The sequence below is a fragment of the Spea bombifrons genome, chromosome 1 (assembly GCF_027358695.1).
Source record: "Spea bombifrons isolate aSpeBom1 chromosome 1, aSpeBom1.2.pri, whole genome shotgun sequence".
Classification (NCBI taxonomy): domain Eukaryota; kingdom Metazoa; phylum Chordata; class Amphibia; order Anura; family Pelobatidae; genus Spea; species Spea bombifrons.
In genome coordinates, this window is record NC_071087.1 from 9,954,951 (window position 1) to 9,976,141 (window position 21,191).

A 21,191-nucleotide genomic window follows, 5' to 3' on the forward strand; every position below is an offset into this window, starting at 1 on the left:
GGGGAAACAGGCGACGCTGTCCTGGGTTAAGCCTAGGGCACCGCTGAAGGTCACTGATTAACTTGTGGATAGTAAGTAGTTGGGCCACTGAACTTCATCCCAAATTAAAAGCTCTATTTACCAGCACGGGTTGTACAGGGAAAATCTTCTTGGCAGGAATGGTGTCGATTCTGCCATCACTCAATTTACTTAAACTGACAGCGATGGAAGGCTGCTACACGTTCAATTTCCTAATGTCATATGAAGGGCTGTACACAGAAATCCCCAAACCTGGGATTAAATTGTACGGCTAATCGCATGTCGTTAAAAAGCGCCCAGCAACTCATTTCAATAGATTTTCCACTTCAGATGTTTACATTGTGCAGCCTGCAGGAAAGCCGTAAGACCCAACGGGCTGTGCATTAAAGGATTTCCATATATTCCTTGGGTGCGGTCAATCGCCTCCAGGAGAGAGGACTTCTCTTTAAATCCCTAAACGCGCACCGTGGTGTGTGGCACCGACGCATCAAACCCCGGGAAAGCTTTCATCGGGACGGAAAAATGAATGGGTTCCAAAATATTACTGCAACAGCTAAATAAAAAAAAGCCCTTGTTTTTTTATTTAAAGAATAAAAATAAAAATTTAGTTTTTTTTTTTTTTAAAGAATATTTGAGAAAAATAATATTAAAATAAATGTATTTTATTTTTCATCAAATCTAGTCTCTATTGTTTTTTTTAAAAACAAAAATATAATTATTTCAATTAAAAAAGTTCTGTTTATAGCAAGGAGAATGGAGTTTGCGCATGCTCGCCAGTCACTGTTTGCACTCCGCTCTGATCCTTTTTCCTGATTGGCTGGTTATTTTGTATTTTTTTAAATGTTCTCCAACAGGTATGGCTGGCACATAGGCTGGCCATCAATCGCTTTGGATTAACCCTATGTAAGCGAAGCCAAGGCCATTCCCCCCCCCAAAAAGTACAAACCCTACTGGAAGGTTTTGATCCGTATGTTTTGGATCTACAGCTCCATGATGCTCAATCAGGCCTATAGATACTCAAAAGGGGGGGGAACATAATTATAAAAATACGACGACTAACATTCATTTACAGTATATAGCGCCAGCAATTTCCGCAGCGCTTCTTACAGTCCATACATTCATAGAGTCTGGCAAAACCAGAACTGGCGGACTGAAACGAGCCGATACATAAGGTAAAGAGGGCTCATAAATTTACAATCTAGAGTATATTTAAATCCAGGGCTTGGATGCATTCTAGTAAAACCCATCAACCAACACCCTGTTTCATTCTTTACTTGGAACGCCTTGATGATGGATTCCCATTACAAGTCAAAGGCATACCTGGGAACTTTCTAGGGCTGCCCTCAGAGCTCTCCCACTCCTGTCCCTTATAGGGGGCAATGTCTGGGTTAAGGAGGTGGGGCTAGCCACATATAGGTGGGACCAGGACAATGAGTAGGCAGGATCTGGGTGGAGCGTGGGCAGGGTCCACTCTAAAGTCCCCGCCCAGATATTACACAAACCGTCCCTCAGGTATGGTAATCAACTCCAAATTCCAGAGCCTGGGATTATAATGATTGCTTACCTTTTATCAAACACGTTTTTATGTTAAAACATACAAACAAGCGTGCGCACGTCCAGGGGAGACGAAAATGAAAGCAACCGTCGACGTAGTTAAATCAAAATGAAAAACTTTACTCGCGTCCTTGGACAGCAACAGTAAGAATGGCTTCTGCAGGGTCAGACCTTACTTGCGTGCTTACTCCAAAGCAATCACGTTTTTATATTATACTTCGGACATTGCAAAAAATATTTTTTTAAATACATTAAAGAGAAGCGTGCGGGATACAGCACTGTGTAAAACAACATTACGGGTAAAAAAACAAACATACAGTATTAAAAATGCAGAGAAATTAGCTGCATTGTGTGTAGTGGAAGAGGTCGGGTAGAATGCATGCAGAACACTCCGGAACCAATGAAATTAAACGTAAAATGTAGAGTTATTGGACTTGGCTCAGATCCATAGGTTTGCAAATGTCAAGAGCCACTAATCCACTCACTGTGTAATCACACATCATTTCCATATGTCAGCCTGGACGGAGTGCACAAGAACTAACATTGGAAACCTTTAGGATAAGCCAGTGCATGTATTTATGTATTTATATATATGTATTTTTTAAATTAAAATAGTGCTTATAAATGTAAGCTCGATATAATAAAAATGAGGGTCAGTAAGTGTGGATGTATAATAAGTACAGTAGTCATACAGACATTATGTATTACACTATGTGACCAAAAGTACGCGGACGCCCCTCTATTTATTGAGGTTAGGTGTTTCAGCCGCAGCCGTTGCTAACGGGTGTATAAATCCAGCACATAGGCCGCGGTCTCCATAGACAGAGGTTGGAAGTAGAACGGGTCGTACCGAAGACTCAGTGACTTTAAACGTGGCGCCGTCATAGGAAGCCATCTTTGCCACAACGCTGTTCATGAAATCTCTGCCCTGCTAGATCAGTCCGCTGTACGATGTGAAGTGGAAGCGTCTAGGAGTAACAGCTCAGCCGTGAAGTAGTAGACCACGTGGACAGAGCAGGGCCGCTGAGTGGTGGATCTCCTGTCCTCTGTAGCGTCTCTCACTAGAGAGATCCAAACTGCCTCTGGGGGCAACATCAGCATAAGCTCTGCGCGCCGGGAGCTTCATGAAATTGGTTTCCATGGCCGAGAAGAAGTACTAATTCAGAGCAGAAAATACAGCATGTCTTGGAACAAACAACCATTTTCATTAATACAGGGGCTGAGCTCTTAATGCTAAATCGAGTGTAATTAGCCCTTAATTGGCTTCCAGCACAGAGCGTCTGCTTTACATGGAGTTTGAGTCGTGAGTAGCTGGTGGCACCCGGGTATCACGTGATCAGTCTACACCGCAGATACAGTAACTATAATGTAACATCTATGTAATACATAGATTGCAACGGGGAGACAGGGCTAGTTATTAAGCCTAGTATGCCAAGTAGGTCCCATGTTGGTGAGCAGCTCAGGTTAAGTGTCCCACGCAGTATGCGGGATGTACAAATATGTATAACATATCATGCACACGTAGTACATGGGCGGTACTTGTGATGTCCCGCAACATTATATACACATTATATAAAATTATATAAATATATGCAGGGCCAATATAACGAGCTCTTCCGTGATCTGTTCATTAACAGAAATATACAAAGAACAAGAGGTCGCCCTCTGAGACGGGAAGAGCGGAGATTTCATAGACGACAAAGGAAGGGATTCTTCACAGTGAGGGCAATAAAGGTATGGAATTTACTGCCAAGGGAGGTGGTGTTATCAGATACATTATATACCATCAAAAGGGGTCTGGATATTATTTTAGAAAGGCATGACATACAGGGCTATAAATAGAATTAATATTTTAGAGCTTCCTGATCCAAGGAGAAATCCGATTGCCTCTTGGAGTCAAGAAGGAATCCCCCCTGATGGCAGAATTCGAAGCAGCTTAATTAGGGTTTTTGTGCTTTCTTTTGGATGAACAGTAGGAAGGTTAGGTAGAAGGGTTGAACTTGACGGACTTAGGTCTTTTTTCAACCTTATGTACTATGTAACTATATATATATACGATGTACATGCAGGCCTCAAAAATGGCCAACGAGGCAACCATCCAATTAGTTTCACTTTCATCTAATCTTAATACCATCTCCCTATTGCCCCACGGCCATAACACAAAGTTTCATGCATGAGTTGTTGCTGACATACAAGGAGCCCATGAAATAACATATTTTTCCATATTACCAAATACGGGTCTTTCTTCCTGTGTTTTGATAAATGGCCATTTGGGGTTTATTCACTAAAGCGACAGCTAGCAGGAGTGTATGCATTATGAAAGACTAAACCACAATGAGATCATGCTGCATATAACCCGAGCTGGCCCTGCATAATGCATACTTAAATAAATGAGCATTCTTGAACGCCATGACGCCATGCATTGTACAGCCCAGCTCAATCCTTAGCGTAGCAGAAAAGATTTCTAACCCCAACTCCCTTCCAGCTCCTGCCTTAGTGAATAAACCCCATTAACCTTTGAAAATCAGTCAGCCTTCCGCCAGCCGCCTATAGAAAGTAGCTGGTAACTTCTAAGGTACGGACTGCTTTCCTAAAATGTACATTGTAAAAATACCTTAAGCGTCTTCAAAAGAAGCCAGTTATCTCAAATGTTTAGCGGCACTTTGAGATATACTTCTCAGAGTCTTGGGTTTTACTGTTCTGTATTTTATAACCGCGTTTAATACTAAATACCTTGTTTTGTAAAGGCGCTGACTTCAAACAAGATACCGTTCTGGGAACTTGAGCCATTTGTCATGTCAATCAAACCACTGGTCAGAGGTGAAAGCGAGAAGATCCATCATCTAATGATACTTCTGACCCCATTTCAAACAGAAACCAGAAAATGTGTCTGATCTGTTGTAATTTCTTTCACTTTGGAGTCTTTTTGTAGAAATTCTGTAGATTGAAAGCTTGGCCGAGCCATCTTTTCCTTGTGTACTGATGGATTCACCAAAGGCAGAGTTGTTGGGGGTGTTTGTAGAAGGGTTGTGGATTTGTTTCTCTCAATTCGCTGCTCGTTAGCCAACAGTGGTAAGTTCTTCCAGTGTCAAGGGCTGAGATGGCCATGTATAATACATAATTCAATGTTTGAGGAGACTTGAAGATATATATATATATACAGTATATCGCTGATTAAAATATACATTATAGAGGGCCAGCCCGCTCATTGGGCTTGGAACTTCATAATGTATAGTGAAGTCAAGGAGCTGAAACTCAACTCTCCTGACAACTCTCCATTTAGTAAATTGACCCCTCTGTCTTGCAAATAGAAATCTTGGAGCTATATACATTATTATTATTATTATTATTTTTAACCTAAGAAATTAGAGCATATCAGTAAGGCTGGTGCAGGCAGTATTTAATAACCTTATTATTGGATTTATTTTTTTATTGCGCTAGTTTATGATCATTTCATAAATTAATTTAATATTTTAATACTTTAATATCATACCTGGCATTCCCAGACAGATTTTAATTACACTTTTCTTAAAATTTATGTTTATATTATTTTATTATGTTTTTTAATATTATTTTCTTTTTTTTCTTCCTTAGCCATCCAATCGTATTTTCTCTGTATCCAAAGTAAGTCACCTATAGCGACTTCTTATTAAATATTCTCAAACTCTGCCCGTTGCTGTACAAAAATATGAAGAAACGGTAAACGATTTACCGATTGACGATTTACACCCTCGGGGTGTCTCTGATACTGAAAGGGTAAAAGCAAACAATTAGTTTGACCCGGTGCAGAATCCACGGGGTACAAGATCAGAGATATTTCAGCAAATATTTTGAAAGAAAACACGCAAGTGCACAGAGACGGCGGCTTTAACCACTAATGAACCCCTGCTATTATTAAACAGCATCTGCTTTATACGCGATATTAATGGCAACATAGCAGGAATAGAAAAAACATTGCTAGCTGTTCTTTAAATCCTTAAAATGTTTCTGTGCTGTGATTAAAAAAGAATAAAATGACGGATCTGCTAAAGATTTTTTTTTTGCGTAGCATGGTAAGGATGAGCGATAAATGTGGTATGTAAGTGGAACAGCACCTTTAACCTGCTAGAAGGAGTTTTTTTTTTCCATGAGTCCTGATGAAGTGTCCTGTGCTTCTTCAGTAATCACAAATGGAAATAAAATGCAGGGATTCCATGGAATGCGGATTTGGGAATTTCTCGGCAACGGCTCTACCTGGCTTGATCAGCGCAGTAAATTTTCAGGGCGTACGGGGGAAATTGTAGACTTGTAACCCTTTTATATCCAGGCCTCTGGTTTATGTGGTTAGTCGCTGTGGCTTTCAGTAGCCGGAATAGAGGGCCACTACCTCTGCATTATTAATATCCCCTAGGCTTGTGTGCCCATATGAAGTCTACTGCCCCAAACTGCATCACCAGCAATGAATTCGTGTTACTGCCAGTCAATGGCAGAAAATCACCCCCATTGAATTTAATGGGAACACCAAGTGTTATGCATCCTAGATAAATATTCCCAAGTCTTGCAGGTTTATACGGATGATGATACCGGTAGCAGTGATGTGCAGAGGTGGCTATACGTCTTCTGCGGCACTCATGCGTCACTCCCATCACTCCTGGGTTCCAGTGGCCCTCTATCACTCCCATCACTCCTGTGTTTCAATGGCCCTTTATCGCTCCCATCACTTCTGTGTTCCAATGACCCTTTATCACTCCCATCACTCCTGTGTTCCAATGGCCCTTTATCACTCCCATCACTCCTGTGTTCCAATGGCCCTTTATCACTCCCATCACTCCTGTGTTCCAATGGCCCTTTATCACTCCCATCACTCTTGTGTTCCAATGGCCCTTTATCACTCCCATCACTCCTGTGTTCCAATGACCCTTTATCGCTCCCATCACTTCTGTGCTCCAACGGCACGTTGTGCTCGCTGATCCAAGTTTAGGTTTAAAGGGCTAATTGATGATTACAAAACCCTTTTGCAAATTATGTTACAGCCAGAAATGTCCTTCTTTTCCATGAAAACAGCTAAGTGACCCCCAAACTTTTGAATGGTGGTGCAAGGCCTAAAGGGTTAAATCGGCCTTCTCTTCTCATACTGTCTGTAACACCATCTCTCTCTTCATAACTCTCCATATGGATAAGAAGCTATGATTTTAATAAAATACCAGTCAATTTCACTGAATTGTGATTTAGGGTTATTTTAACCCTTTTGATGCCGGAGAAGTGATGATAGCACATAGCAAGCCGAGACACTGCGCAGGCCCCCGACTCAAGAAGGGTTATTAAATATATATATAAAAAAACTCACAATATTTAAAAATGTTACTTGGTGTCTACCACTAAAGGTCCAAAAAACCCAAAAACCTTTCATCGCAACGGTGTCCTGAAAAGTCCTTTATTATGAAAGAGGTTAAAAATATACTAACAATTTTGTTAAAGGCACAGTCTCTCGTTTTCACGGAGAGATCATATGATGAAAGAGCCGCTAAAGGCAACTCTAGCTGTACCCTGTGCTATCATTACACCAGAATAAACACGGCACATCAAAGGCTGGGATATAATCCCTGGCAATACGAATTTGTCTGCATGCGCAGTCTCATGGCATGCATTGTGTATCCGTGCTATGCAGGAACTGGAGCCCCAGGGAGACATGAGAAGGGTGATATGCATTACTGTATGTGTATCACTTTTAGTGTATGTTAAAAAAATATATATTCAGAAATATATATATATATATATATATATATACCTCTAACTGCCCTAATCTACGAGACAGTCCCTCTATGACCCCCAGATCCCTGTGCCCCTCTTTTCCCTCCTGACGACCCCCTTTTTTACGAGCTTGGGCTGTTTGCTGGCAGGGCCGGTCGTGGCACCTAGGGTATCTGAGTCGTGAGGGCGCCGGGTGGTATTATGTTCCCCCTAGGCAGACAGGTCCACGGTGGTAGAAGCCACCTATCCTGCCTTAGTAGGGGCAGATCACCTAAAACGTTGTGCCCAGTTTTCCTCCTCTGATGACCTCAGAATATATATCTAAATATATTTATCTAAAATATTTAGATGAAGCAGAAATTAAACTGTAAAAATGAAATACATAATAATAATAAAATTATTATTATTATTATTATTATAATTATTATTTCTAGATGGCTCAGTAAATTATATGCACATTGCTGTCATATTGTTAATATTATTAAGTGCACACATTTATATACTTTTATATTTATAGATTTGATTATTAAAAGTGTATATAATGGCTGTTTAATTAGAATTTGGATTTTTCTAAATATTATTTTTTTTTTTATATTTTGAAACCTGGATTAGGACGTTGTTTTTATACTTCCCCTGCGTAGCATGAGGCATTATATATATATATATAGGATATAGTAACTATCTGGTGTGCGTTTGTATACAATGCCTCATTGCCTATAACATATAACCCTAGCTTGTATTGTGCGCTGCTGCCCGTGTGCTCTGCTCTATGCGTATTATGTTTTGATCCCATTGTACAGCGCTGTGGAATATGAGGGCGCTATATAAATCAATAAGTAATAATAATCTCAATGATTTGCCCTGATAGCCCACCAGGCATGGTCCTTGCGACAGTGGGATCCAGGGGATTGTGGACAAATTTATCTTATTCCGGGGTTAAAATTGCCACATAATGCCAATTAATAAGGAAATCCAGGGAGGGTGGCCGGACAGGGGCCACGCCGGACAGGGGAACATGCTGTAATTAATTCAAGTAGTAATAATTAATTTAGATTAAGGAAACAAGACAGAAGTAATAGCAGTTAATGGTTATCTATGAAGTGTTATGTATGTAATATCTACCTGTTATCTATCTGTATGTAAGTGTACCGTGTGTTGTATGTTAATCCCCCCCATATTTAAATTAAACAGCTCTTTGGAATATGTTGGTGGTTAATAAATTGATAATATCATATCCTCTGGTCTCGGTACACAGAGCCATCACTCTCATACTCTATGTTTACTGTATGTCTCTAGATTGTAAGCTTGCGAGCCAAGCTCTCTCCACCTAATGTATTGGTTTGTGTCAATTCTTGTCTAGTCAGACCCCTTCAATATGTGTATTGTATTAAGTGCTGCGTAGATTGTTGGCGCTATATAAATAAAAGATAATAATAATATTAATACAAATAATGTATGTATATACAGTATCTTGTATGGTTCATGTGTTATTCTTTATCTTGTCTGTGTGTTACCCTAAATATATTGTTCTGTTTGTGTGATATTCTGTATATTGTGTTTGTGTTATTCTGTATATCATGTTTGTGTGTTATTCTGTATATTGTGTTTGTGTTATTCTGTATATGGTTTCGTTGTGTTACCCGAAACATACTGTTCTGTTTGTGTTATTCTGTATATGGTGTTTGTGTGTTATTCTGTATATAATGTTCTGTTTGTGTGTTATTCTGTATATGGTGTTTGTGTGTTATTCTGTATATGGTGTTTGTGTTATTCTGTATATGGTGTTTGTGTGTTATTCTGTACATGTCGTTTGTGTGTTATTCTGTATATAATTTTCTGTTTGTGTGATATTCTGTACATGTCGTTTGTGTGTTATTCTGTATATAATTTTCTGTTTGTGTGATATTCTGTAAATGGTGTTTGTGTGTTATTTAAGTATATGGTGTTTGTGTGTTATTCAGTATATAATGTTCTGTTTGTGTGTTGTTCTGTATATGGTGTTTTATGCTGTGTATGTTCTGTGCACGTCTTATTCTATTGATGCGGTTGTGTCTGTTCTCGTTGTGAGTTATACCATGTATGCCATACCCTCTTCTCTGCTGTAATGTGTTATATACACAGGTTGCATGTTGATATGCGTTGAAATGTCAGCCTTTGTGTATTCTTTTACCTGTGTGTCATTTTTCGGACTGTACGTGGATGTATACTGACTGGTTTTTAGGGCCCTCCACACATTTAATGTCTCATTATTGGTTATAATCCCCATTTTAAAGTGTTTTGTGAAACCTGCTGTGCTTTTATATCTAAAAATAATTAATTGCATGTCCTGTTTTTATCATGTAAGCTGAGTGAACTGAGTTCTGACACTTAAATAATTATTACAAATGTAAATCTTTCCCTCTGTGGCTGTATGTGTGTGTATATACATATTTATGTGTGTGTATATATATGTGTGTGTATATATGTGTGTATATATTTGTGTGTGTGTGTATATATATATGTGTGTGTATATATGTGTGTGTATATGTGTGTGTGTGTATGTGTGTGTGTGTGTATATATATATGTGTGTGTGTATATACGTGTGTATGTATATATATGCATTGTGTGTGGATTCCTCCATCTACATTATCCCGTATGGCGGCAGCAGGCTTGCCTGGCGCTCACTACACCTTAAAGCGAGTTTAAATGAACTACTGTTTCAACAGCAGCAGCCTGATAAGGGTTAACTGGTCCTGTGCTGCGATAGGCCGGGAGGGAGAGAGGTGTCTGCTGATTGGCGGGAAGTTTTCAGGTGGGCGGGTCACTGGCTGTGCTCTGCGGTCCCCTTGAATCACAAAGCTTGGGGGAAGCGAGGCTGCGGCAGGGATTCATTGTGTGTCCCCTCTGGCTGTGCTCAGCCCTGCGAGTCACTCGGGAGCATCCACCGGCCGGGGCATTAGCCAGGATATTACCCGGGATACAGAGGCTGCGGGCAGGGGAAAGCCCTCTCCGTATCAATGTGCACTTGGCTGCTGCGGGGAGCCCCTTTGTGGGGAGAAGAGTGCCTGTGCTGAGCCTGGAGGGGCAGGACATCTCGGCTTACTGGATATACCCGCTTACGGACACCAGCCGCCCCCCAGGACTACTAGAATCAGTATCAGGTAGCCAATAACCCGGGGTACCCGCACCCCCAAACCTGAAGCCTCAGCCCTTCTTCATCCCCTGTTACCCCAAAGTCCCCCTGAGGAGGCTGTCAGAGCAGCTGAGGCGGACTGCATTGTGCCCCAGGGGGTATTACGGCTTATAAACAGACAGCACATGGGGCAGAGGGGCTTATGGATTTATAGTGACTGTGCCAGCATTTAGAGGACTCAGCTCACTGGATACATTGGGGGTAAGTAGTTGGGCAGAGGGGGCAAGAGAGTGCCAGCTGCTTGCCAAATCCCTGGCACCTATAGATCTGCTGTATGGATATCACACTCCCCAGCTATGCACTTGCCTGACTATAACATATATATAATATAATATATTTCTATATCCTATATAATATATATCATACAGCATGTTTTTACTCTATATAATTAATGTGCATACATCATATATATAAATGATCTATATATAATAATATACACATTTACTCATTAGCTAATAGGACCCCTATGCTATCATTCAACGATAATGAAATGATGTGCATATACGCATTAAGACCCCCTGTATTCTGCAGTGATATATATGAAACGTTTAACCCCATATAGCTCAGGTGCCTGGAACAAATATTTGTTATATGTATATTTTCATGGTTACTGTTACAATCAACAAGTTACATTGTTTGAAAATACTGAATATCTCACTTAAGAGTAAATAAATAATTGATATGCCCAGGAAATGTTTTAAATGTTCTGAATGGCACACGCATTGCCTTATAACATATGTGATATGGCCTGACTATATATTGCGTACATTGCCTTATAACATATGTGATATGGCTATACTATATATCGCGTGCATTGCCTTATAACATATGTGATATGGCTATACTATATGCTGCGTGCATTGCCTTTTAGCATATGTGATATGGCTATACGATATGTTGCGTGCATTGCCTTTTAGCATGTGTGATATACCTGGATCATGGAATAATTTTTGGGGAGGTCGGTAGTTCCAGTAAAGGTGTTATTATACTTGGGCACGGCATTCCCTGGTACTATATGGAAACCATAGCCATGGTGAGTCCAGACACATGGGGCTTATAAATCAAATATCAGCCCCCCTACAGCAGCTACTATATATTCGTCATAATTCCTGGTGATAAATATTCCAGCATTTCCTCCCCCCTCCAAAAAAAATCCTGTTGCTCTATAATAACACATGTGTTCTTACAAATTTACACGCTGCTCCCCCCCTCTGGAATGAATGCTATGGCTTGTTGCTTTGTCGCTTTAGGACAGAGAAGGGATTATGTCAGCGCCCTTTATCCTTATTTACCCTAAATGTGTCAAAATCAATAAAAAAAAAATCAATATTTCTGAATAATTAGAAAATACGCCACCTGTCCATGTAGATTATTGCACATGGCTAGATTATTTTTCTAAGCAAGATGCCCCTTATTGAAACCTTTTTAAAAAACTCCGAAATTTCTGCGCCGTCACCAAAGCAACCAGTGTAATATTTCCGCTGATTGCTTCCGTATTTAACCATTTTGCACCAGAATTGATATTTCCTAGTGAATTGGAACTTTGTTTAAGCAGGGCTGCCCCCCCTTACCAATTATTATTTTTAATGTTACATACTACCTATTATGTCCTGTTTACCTGTTGTACATCGCTATGGAATATGATGGCGCTATATAAATCAATAAACAATGATAACGAACCCCACGGTCTCGTGATCGGGACCCGAATGCTGCACACTTGTCTTTTTTTTTTCGTGCCTATAGAGAGCGCGTCCCCCGGGTGCAGCTCATTACTAGGATCCATCAGTGTGCCTGCAGCACGCAGACCATCGCAGCGCTCCCCGCACGTGGTGCTATTTATATTGTACTGGCTCTTCCCGCAACAAGATTGATTTTGACAGCTTAACCCCCCCCCTCTTTTTTTTTTTTTGTCCTTTTTCTTGTAAAGCTACTTCAAAATTAGCCTCGGGGGGCGCTTCTGGAGAGAGAAAAGGGTTAAGAGCCCATGCTGCAAATTTGTAAGCCAAATACAAGGTGTAATTATTTAACTTGTTGGATTCAATACAAGGATTGTTGTGTGTCCCCAGGGGTAGAAAGCGTTTAGAAGTGTTTAGTTTACACGATCCAGGAATTCAGACACTGTTTAGAGAGCGAGAGTAAGGTAGAGCATTTCGGCGTGATTAGTATACACCTTTGGGCTGTCTCGCGGCCGATTTATATATGTTTTTTAACCCCCTAATATACATTGACCTCCATATTGGACGCGGCATTGCTGGTGACTCTTCGTAGGCTGAGCGGAATCTCGACCCCGTTCAGCGCTATGGAATTCTGTAGCGCCGTTTAGTGATATAGCCTGAATGTTATTAGCGATCCTAAACGATCCCTGATTCCTATCAGAAAGGTGGTATATAAAAAAAAACATTTTAAAAAATATTCTTTTTTTAAAGAATATCACCCAAAATGCCCTTGTGGTTTGACGTTGTACCTTAATACAGGTGTATCTATAATGCTGAATGCCGGAAAGCTCCGCATAGAGAAAGTTTAAGTTCACACGTGCAGAACTTTTAGCTCGAGGAGCGCGGATCTGTTATATGTGTATATATGTGTAGATTGTGTTATATGTGTAGATTGTGTTATATGTGTATATTGTGTTATATGTGTATATTGTGTTATATGTAAATGTTTGTACATGAAGCAATTATTAATATTGAATATATTTTAATGTGATATTATTTCATTGGCTGACATTTGATGTTTGATTCTGTTTTTTAGGTTTTTTTTTTCTTTTTCCGGGCATTTATTGGTGTAATCCCGCTCCAGAATGGAATACCGGTTTGCGCTTCTTTTAATGGGAATATTTGCCTTCTCGGACTCCGCGAGAGGTACGTGTGTTAATTGCGATTCCACGCGAAGGTGTCTGATGTGAAATACCAAACCTTGTTTATTTGTATAAGGCTTAAGGCATTCCTCCCACAAATACCCAAACCCCGGCTTGTCTTTTCCATCATTCTGCTCCTTTTGTGGGACACCAGATGTGGCGAGCTGGGATTTGGTGATTTTTAAACTGTCCGATCGGCAGCCTGAATGGTGGGATTAAGGAAGATAAAACAATGGAGCAAAATGCTGCCGCTAATGGGTTGATCAGAGCAAACGCTGAAATCCCTTGACCCTTCTCAATTTTCCTTGGTCCCACCAAACAAAACAGCTCTGTCGCTGTTCCTAGCCCTTTGACGGCAGCCTACACCTCTTCTAAAGGTGGCCATTCAGGGATAAACACCCTCCCTGGTAATTTGGGTAACTGGCTGCATGGAAGCCAAATGCAAACGGTTTTAGGGTATTTACACACTTACCCTCCTAAATGCTTTCCTTGACACTGTATTGCCGGGGAGGTGCGAAAGCTGTTCCTTAACCATGTGTTGGTGTGATGGCATGCAAGGGGTTAATTGTGAAAAGCAGGGAGGGGGTTAAGTATTTGTACATTTATTTTTCTATATTTTTTTGGAGCATTTTGGGATTAGAAAGCACCTGTCTCTTAAAAAAAAAAAAGAATCATAAAAGAATGACCATGTTTTAGGAATCGATTGTTTGTTGCTACATTTTTTTGTTTAATGTAGCAAATTAGCGAATAAAAAGTAAAAATGTTTATTTTTTTCCCCTTAATGTACACCTTACAGTGGGTTCTTATACTCAACTCATAATGAAATTAATTGAATCATTTATCATTTGGCCCTTTTCAATAGAAAGTTTTCCTTTCTATTGAAAAACCTAACGTCCAAAAATTAAGCTCCTAAAATATGCTTGTTTTTCCCCGTTTTCTTTTGCATTGCATTTCAGAAGATTATATATATATATATATATATATGTATATATTATACTATTATTATTTTGCTGTATATAATTACACCCCTAGTGGTATTCATAGTACCGAGCGGATACACATACCCCCCATATTCCGAGATTCTGGAGATTCTGAACACTTGTGCTGAGCTCCTTTAGTAGCTTTTTGTTTTTTCTTTTCTTTTTTCTCCCCGGCCGGATTCTCTCCTCCCTTCTTGGCAGAAACACAAGTTCTGCACATGATGTTTTGCCTTGTCGGTCACATTTACTCAAGCGTACTGTTTCAGAAGTGTGAAACTGCACAGATTGTTAGAAAAGAGGGGAAAAAGAGCTAAACAAAAGTAGAAAAAAAAAACCCCCCTCCCAGCACATCTGGCTCACTTTTCATGTTGTCTTGCGGGGCTGCGAATTGCTAAACGTCACTGTGTCATTTGTTTGGCGATGCCTTTTGTGAGCTTTCAAGGAATGTTTTCTTAAGCCCGTGGACCTGACTCGGTTTAGGATAAACCCCCCCCCTTTTCTTGCTCTTGGTAACGCATACCGTGTAGTAGTTTGTGGTTGAGTAAAAATGACATCATAGCTGTGTGTTTATTTCGCTAGACGTCCAGGTACCTGGTTAAGTGCATTAACCTGTAGCAGATTTGATCGTACAAGCGTTCTTTTGTCTCCATAGCCGTGCCTACGTATCCTCAAACTTATTCTCGCGCAGCCGGGTCTTGTTTAATTTTTCCCCCTAGCGCGTTTTTCTCGTTCTGGATTTTTTTTTTTTTTTTATTGCACGTGTGAAAGATTTCCTCCACGTTCCGGTTTTAACTCCCTGATGTTATTTAAGGTCCAGCGGAATCGCCTTCTGATTTTAATTTTGGATGGGGGGGGTAGACGTAACGTTACCGATGTAGCGTTCCAGTTGGTGCTCCGGCAGGCAGCGTGTCATCTGCCGCTCCTTAGGGGGTTTTCGCTCCCAAATCGTTCCCGACATGTACACATTTTGACCCCTATCGAGAACACGGGGAGACAGCTGTCTTTTAAGGAAGGTTTCTCATAGTGGAAAAGGTCTAAATCCTTTCCAGCGTCAAAGGATGTGAGCCCGTGGCAGTGAATGGGTTAAAAAAAAAAAAAAAAAAGGTCCCTTCTCCTTTGGGGTGGTTGCCCTCTGCCGTTAAAGTCTTTACTTTGGACATTTAAACTTTTGTAATGCTTTTCGCCACAATTATAGGTATCGGATCCAGTGTCCACTTTTGCTCCTTTTTTAGCAGCTGCGAGAAGTCCATAATTTTTAATTTTTTTTTTTTTTTTATTATGTTCTAGTTTATTTTATTTATTTTTACACATGGAATGTGGCAAAACCACACAAAAAAATACATCTCCCGATACCTTGTGTGTGATTGTGTCCTCTCTCATCAATCAGATACGATCGCTGTATCCCTGGGATTTAACCCCTCGAGGGCGTGTAGAGTTAGTTTTAAAGCGCTCTTCCATGTAACCTCACAGCAGTTTAGCAGTGAAATGGTTAATTGCTCCTTTTTTTTTTTTTCTTTTTTTTTTAATTTTATTCTCCTCCAGCATTTCATATATGGAAATCCTTCTTGCCTAATTACGTGTAAGAGGGTCCATGTGACATCATGAAATGTGGCTGTGACATCGTAATCTCTGTATAATGCCTTTCTGTGAATTTGCCCCTTCCCGTCAGAAATCGCTGCCGGATGATTTAAGATCCCAGCCAGCGCTGAGAGCCGTTGGTGGCATGCGGGTATCCGATGTGTCACGACATGAGTTAAGGAACTTGCATACATTGAACCTGCTTACTGGGTGGGGTAGGATTTTGTGTATCCTAAGAACTTCTGCCTGTAATAACTCATTAACAATCAGAACCTATCCATTTCACCGGTGCAGCGGCGCGTCTGCCTTTTAATAGCTCGGGCCGATGCAGGCGATTGGCTATTGCCGTATCTGGGACGCTCCTAAGTAATCTGGCTCTAAGATCCTTAAGAATACTCATGGTTAACACCTTCAGCGCCAGCCGTCCAAAGCATCTGGCATTAAAGGTTTGAAGAATCGACTGGCCGGGATCTATGTGGTCTAAAGGGAGAAGGGTGGGAGATAAGAGCGGGTAGCATTCCGGCAGGAGAGGGCGTCACGAATGAAAGACAAACCGATGAACAGCAGGTGGCTCACGCTAGACAAGGAACGGCTTGTAGAATCATGGGACAGTTGGCAGGTATGCATAAAATTTGCCGGCGCAATTATCTGGTCGAGCCTTTAAATTCTGGCTGGGAACAATAAGAAAGTGCGGTTATCGAACGCCCCGGCACGAGCTACAGGACCGCGGAAGACGCCGGCGCCGCATACAGACCGCATTATACGTTCTAAGCTTTATTTTTCAGGCTGACATTTTGGATACTGCTCTCTTATTCTTTCTCTCTTATTCTTTCCACTGCGTTATTCCCTTGCTTTAGACCATAAGCGTTCACACAATGCAGCTCTTTATCCGATCCTTTAGGTAAATATGGTAGCCAACTAGGCTACTTGGATGACTTCTAATTCATGGAACAGAACGCAGTTGAGTAGTAACAGGGACGCTGTCTGAATGCAGAGCCAGCTCGTTGCCTGCGTCTATTCACTTAAGTGGAAATGAAAACACGTCTGCTTTTCTTTCATTTGGGACCCCCTGCCATCTTTTCCATTTTGTTTACCGAGCGTTCATATCAAAGGCAGCGTTGGGTTTTCCAGGGATGTGGAAATTCTCCATCTACGTTTTGAAGTCGGCTATAAATTTACTTTAAAAAAAAAAAAGAGGAACCTTTATAATGTCAGAAAATGGTGCAAAACCGGGGGTTCTGGACAAACCAAAGTTTATATAGAAATTTGTCGGCCGATACGAACCATTCGGCTAATCTAGTCGCCCGTTTTTCTCGATGAGACCTTAATCAGTCGTTGGTCTCGTGTTCGATTTAGGAGCCATATGCCTAATCCCGTGAATGTTCCCTCACTCTATTAAGATGTACCACTTCTCCTGGCAGGCGGTTCCACTTATCTATAACCTTCTTTCTTCACCAGAGACGAAGAAAATGCAATGGAATATTTTTATCGATACATTGAATTGATTTGATTCTAACTCCAATATTTTACCTTATTCCGGAATCGGTTTCTTTGTATAATTTATTTCCTTAAAAAAATAAAAAAAATCACTCATAACGCGACTTACTAGTTAAAAATCAGATAAGGCAGGACATTCTGATACGGCCCGTAACTCGTCTTAATTTATCAGGTAACCCGTCCACGGCGTGAACTACATTTTATTTGTAGCCAACGGTGGTTTATTAAAAACATGTGCGTGTGTTTCCCGCTATTGTGATGTCTAAAAATAAATCCCATGACATCACAGCCCTTAAATTTTTCTTTTTCTTTTCTGTGTTTAAAGAAATTGACTACATAGCCTGCAAGGCTGACCTGAAATAAATATAACAGATGGTAATCATTCAGTAAAAAAAAATAGCTACTACCACTTTGTGTGGCTTAATCTGATGCCCGTGAATAACCTGATTTGGCTGTACGCTAGATGCCTTTTGGCATATATAATATATATTTATATGTATATACAGTATATATAATATGCCAGCTAGGTTCGGGTTACCCTCTTACAAAAAAAAGGGGGTCGAGGGAAAATAAGTCTCGTTGTAACGGCAGTTTGGATGTAGATCAGAAATGGTGTATAACAAGTTAATAGGAGCCGTCTGCCACTGCGCCCAAAATTCGGGATCGAATTTTCACCCCCCCTCCCTTTCCGAGTCAAATAGACATTAGCTGCTGGGTGTTTGGTGGATTGCCCTGATTACAAAGTGCGCCGTCTGTGTAGTCGTACAGAAACATGTTATTATTTGGTGCTATAAACAACCTAACGGTTCAATTGCATCAAAGCTTCTCGATTCTCAAAGGGGAAATCTGCCCGTTGACGTTAACCTGCTTCTTCCACTAACTGAATTTTGCATTTTACGTTGAAAAGTAAAAAAAAAAAAAAAAAAAAAATACTTAATTAGGAACAGACATTTTCTACGAGCAACCTTCTTCTGTTTCCCTTGATAAAAATGATATTTATTTTTAATTATTTCTCTCTGCGTAACTGTAGAAGTCCTAGTGGTTTCTGTCTTGGCAGGACTGCTTTTTTTTTGACCCATCCCCTCTCACTCCGCTGCTCAACGTATTTCACGAACGGTGAAGTATCTGGGGCGTCCTTTGCCGGGGGAACACAAGCCCGTTTGCTTCCGGGACTCATCGGGGGTGATTGTCCTGATGGTTTGAAATCCAATGCTGAAAATGTATGACGTGACCCACTTGTACCAAGAGTTGTGTGGTGGCGTCATGTGTTAGGGAGCTGGAATTAAGGTGGCAGGCAAATTATTTTAGGGTTGGATAGCTCAAATAACAGAACTTTACATTTTATTGTATATGGATGTGCAGTTGAAGGCTTCTTCCTGGTTGGACGATCATTCCACGCTATGCTGCCCCCTACTGGTGCTAATCCCAGTGGCGCATTGGGCCAGGGACTCGATGGGTCATTTATCAGAGTCACATGGGCATCACTATGGATCCAGTGTACCATAAGGGCCAGCCCTAGGGCTTTCGGAACCCAAGGGGAACTATGTCTCCAGCTCCGGCCTGCAGCATGAACCTCATAGTGGCGCCCCCTACCATGTTGGCGCTCTACTTGCCCATATAATATATATGTACCATCAACACCCCTGAATCGTATTTCACGTTGAGCGCACAACGTCCCAGAGCAAAGTAAGAAATAAAGCTGTATTATTTTTGTATTATTAGTCAACCTATTTATGTTTGTCGTGCAAAGGAGCTTGGGTTAGTCTTTCCGTAAACCAGGCAAGTCCTCTCGAATGTATGATGCTGTGTGGAAGGGAAGGAGGGAGTTGTGGGTTTAGAGTCTCGTTGAAACGCCTGAAAAGGCTCCTTTTTAATAAAGCTGCGTAAATAAACATGGTCAGGCTGCCCTGCCATGAACGGGCTATTTTTTATTCACGCTTTTTTTTTTTTTGGTCGTACCGCAGTCCAATGAATGGCAAAGTCAGTTCCAGCCCCGCCGTTACTCCTCCCGCAGTCGCCGACTATTTGACGCCTAGGACTAGTAGTACCGCGTTAAACAAATCCCATCTGACCAGACAAAAGGAGCTAATTGGACACATAATATAATCACGCTCCTTATTTTGTGAATTAATTAGTTTTGGTTTGCCGGCCCAGCACGAGTTTACCATATGTTTGTTTTCTTATACAGTTTTCATTCAGTGAGAGGGCCATAAAGCAATTGTGAATGAATGGGTAAATATCTGTGAATTACTGGATGTTATCTCCATGTGCTAAAGTCCTAACGTGCGTGTATTCAGTCCCTGCCAGCCTCTGTCATCTCCCCGGGCCTCTCTCTCTTTATTGTAAATGCCTGAATGAGCTCTGTCTTGGCAGTTAAACAAAGCGATTGTCCCGTCAATCTTACCGAGCTACTCTGCTTGATAGATTTATAGGGCTGTCACTCCATAGTCTACCGATGTTGGTGTTTGATAATGTTTATATTAATACTGTTTTCGACAGTGCGTTTGTCGACGTGGGGTACATCTTAACAGGTCTTTGGACCTAGGAGGCAACATAGGAGTGCCTAGTTCACCCAGAATCCTCTGTGGTGTTCTATCAGACCCTCTTTGCCAATTAGCCGAATTTTTTTTTGTGTGGAATGTTTTTTAAAAAAGTGGTGGCCAACAACCAACTTTTTCGCTGGTTATGTTAATATGGAATCATTCCCAGGGACCTTCTTTGCTTTTTTACATTTTTTTATAATTATTATTATTATTATTATTATTATTAGATTTGCTTGTTTCATGTATGCACTTAGTTACTAGGCTCGGGCTGATTTGATCGGTACGGCCTCTTAAATCTCATAATGTATTATGAGATTAGAAGATGGAGGGAATCTCAGCCGACTATTCCATTAATCCGTCAACGTCCTATTTTACTGATAACGAAATAATTTTACCAACCTGCTGACTTTTAGCCGTATTTTGACTTTGCTTCTACCGCTAACCGGCAAACCTACCCGTTCACATGACATGGAAAAAGCCTCCTTCTTAATTGGTACCTGGGACCATGCACAGTACAAAGGAATGCTTAGAGCGCTCAAAACCCCCCGAATTCCTGTGTTTTTTCAGAAAACTGTTTTTTTATATATATATATATGTTTTATATATATTTTAGTTGAAGTTCTTTTAGAGAATAGTGATTTAAACACAAACCTGTCTGTCAAAGGTATAAAATGAGTACATATCATGTTGGGATAACATTTAAAGGACCAGGCGCATATTTACTGAATATATTTTTTGTGGCCAGATTGCTTAGGAGCAAAATCCACAAAGATCTTTTTTTCAGACCGGTATCCCTCTTGCCCTTGGGGGACAGCCTGGTTTTGGCTGAAGAACATCCGTGTTCTTGTCTCCCCTGCCACCAGAACTTGGTAATCGACTCCATGTTGGAGAAACCGTCTACCGTTACGCCGCATAACAGCCCGACCATTAGGTATCTTGGAAACTTTTTATTTTTGTTTTAACGTCGCGTCGCAATCGGAATTTTGACACCTTTCGTTCGTTTTAGATTCAAATGCCGAGTGGCCCCTGAGTGTTTGCTTTTTCTATGGTCCGTGTGAAAGTGGAAACCCGACTCCGACTCGGCCTGGTAAATGCAGCTCGCACCTAGACCTTATTTGAAATTCATCAGGGTTGATGATCAGTTCTACAAACACGCTCTTTGTGTAACAAAAGCAACACTTAGCTACCCCGTTGAAAAGAAGGCAGTGTGAAGCCCATCTAAGTCATAACATCGTATAAAGGTCCCTGTTTCCGAGGCGTT

At 40.8% G+C, this 21,191-nt stretch overlaps 1 protein-coding gene across 1 annotated transcript in view; it reads left to right on the forward strand.

Annotated features, from left to right (window-relative positions):
- Nucleotides 1-13,225: 13,225 nt before the first annotated feature.
- Nucleotides 13,226-21,191, forward strand: part of FGFRL1 (fibroblast growth factor receptor like 1) — a 67,725-nt gene continuing 59,759 nt past the window's right edge. Inside the window, exon 1 of the mRNA XM_053458150.1 lies at nucleotides 13,226-13,336. Coding sequence (XP_053314125.1) covers nucleotides 13,276-13,336 — 61 coding nt within the window. The 5' untranslated portion in view covers nucleotides 13,226-13,275. The remainder of the gene's footprint in view (nucleotides 13,337-21,191) is intronic.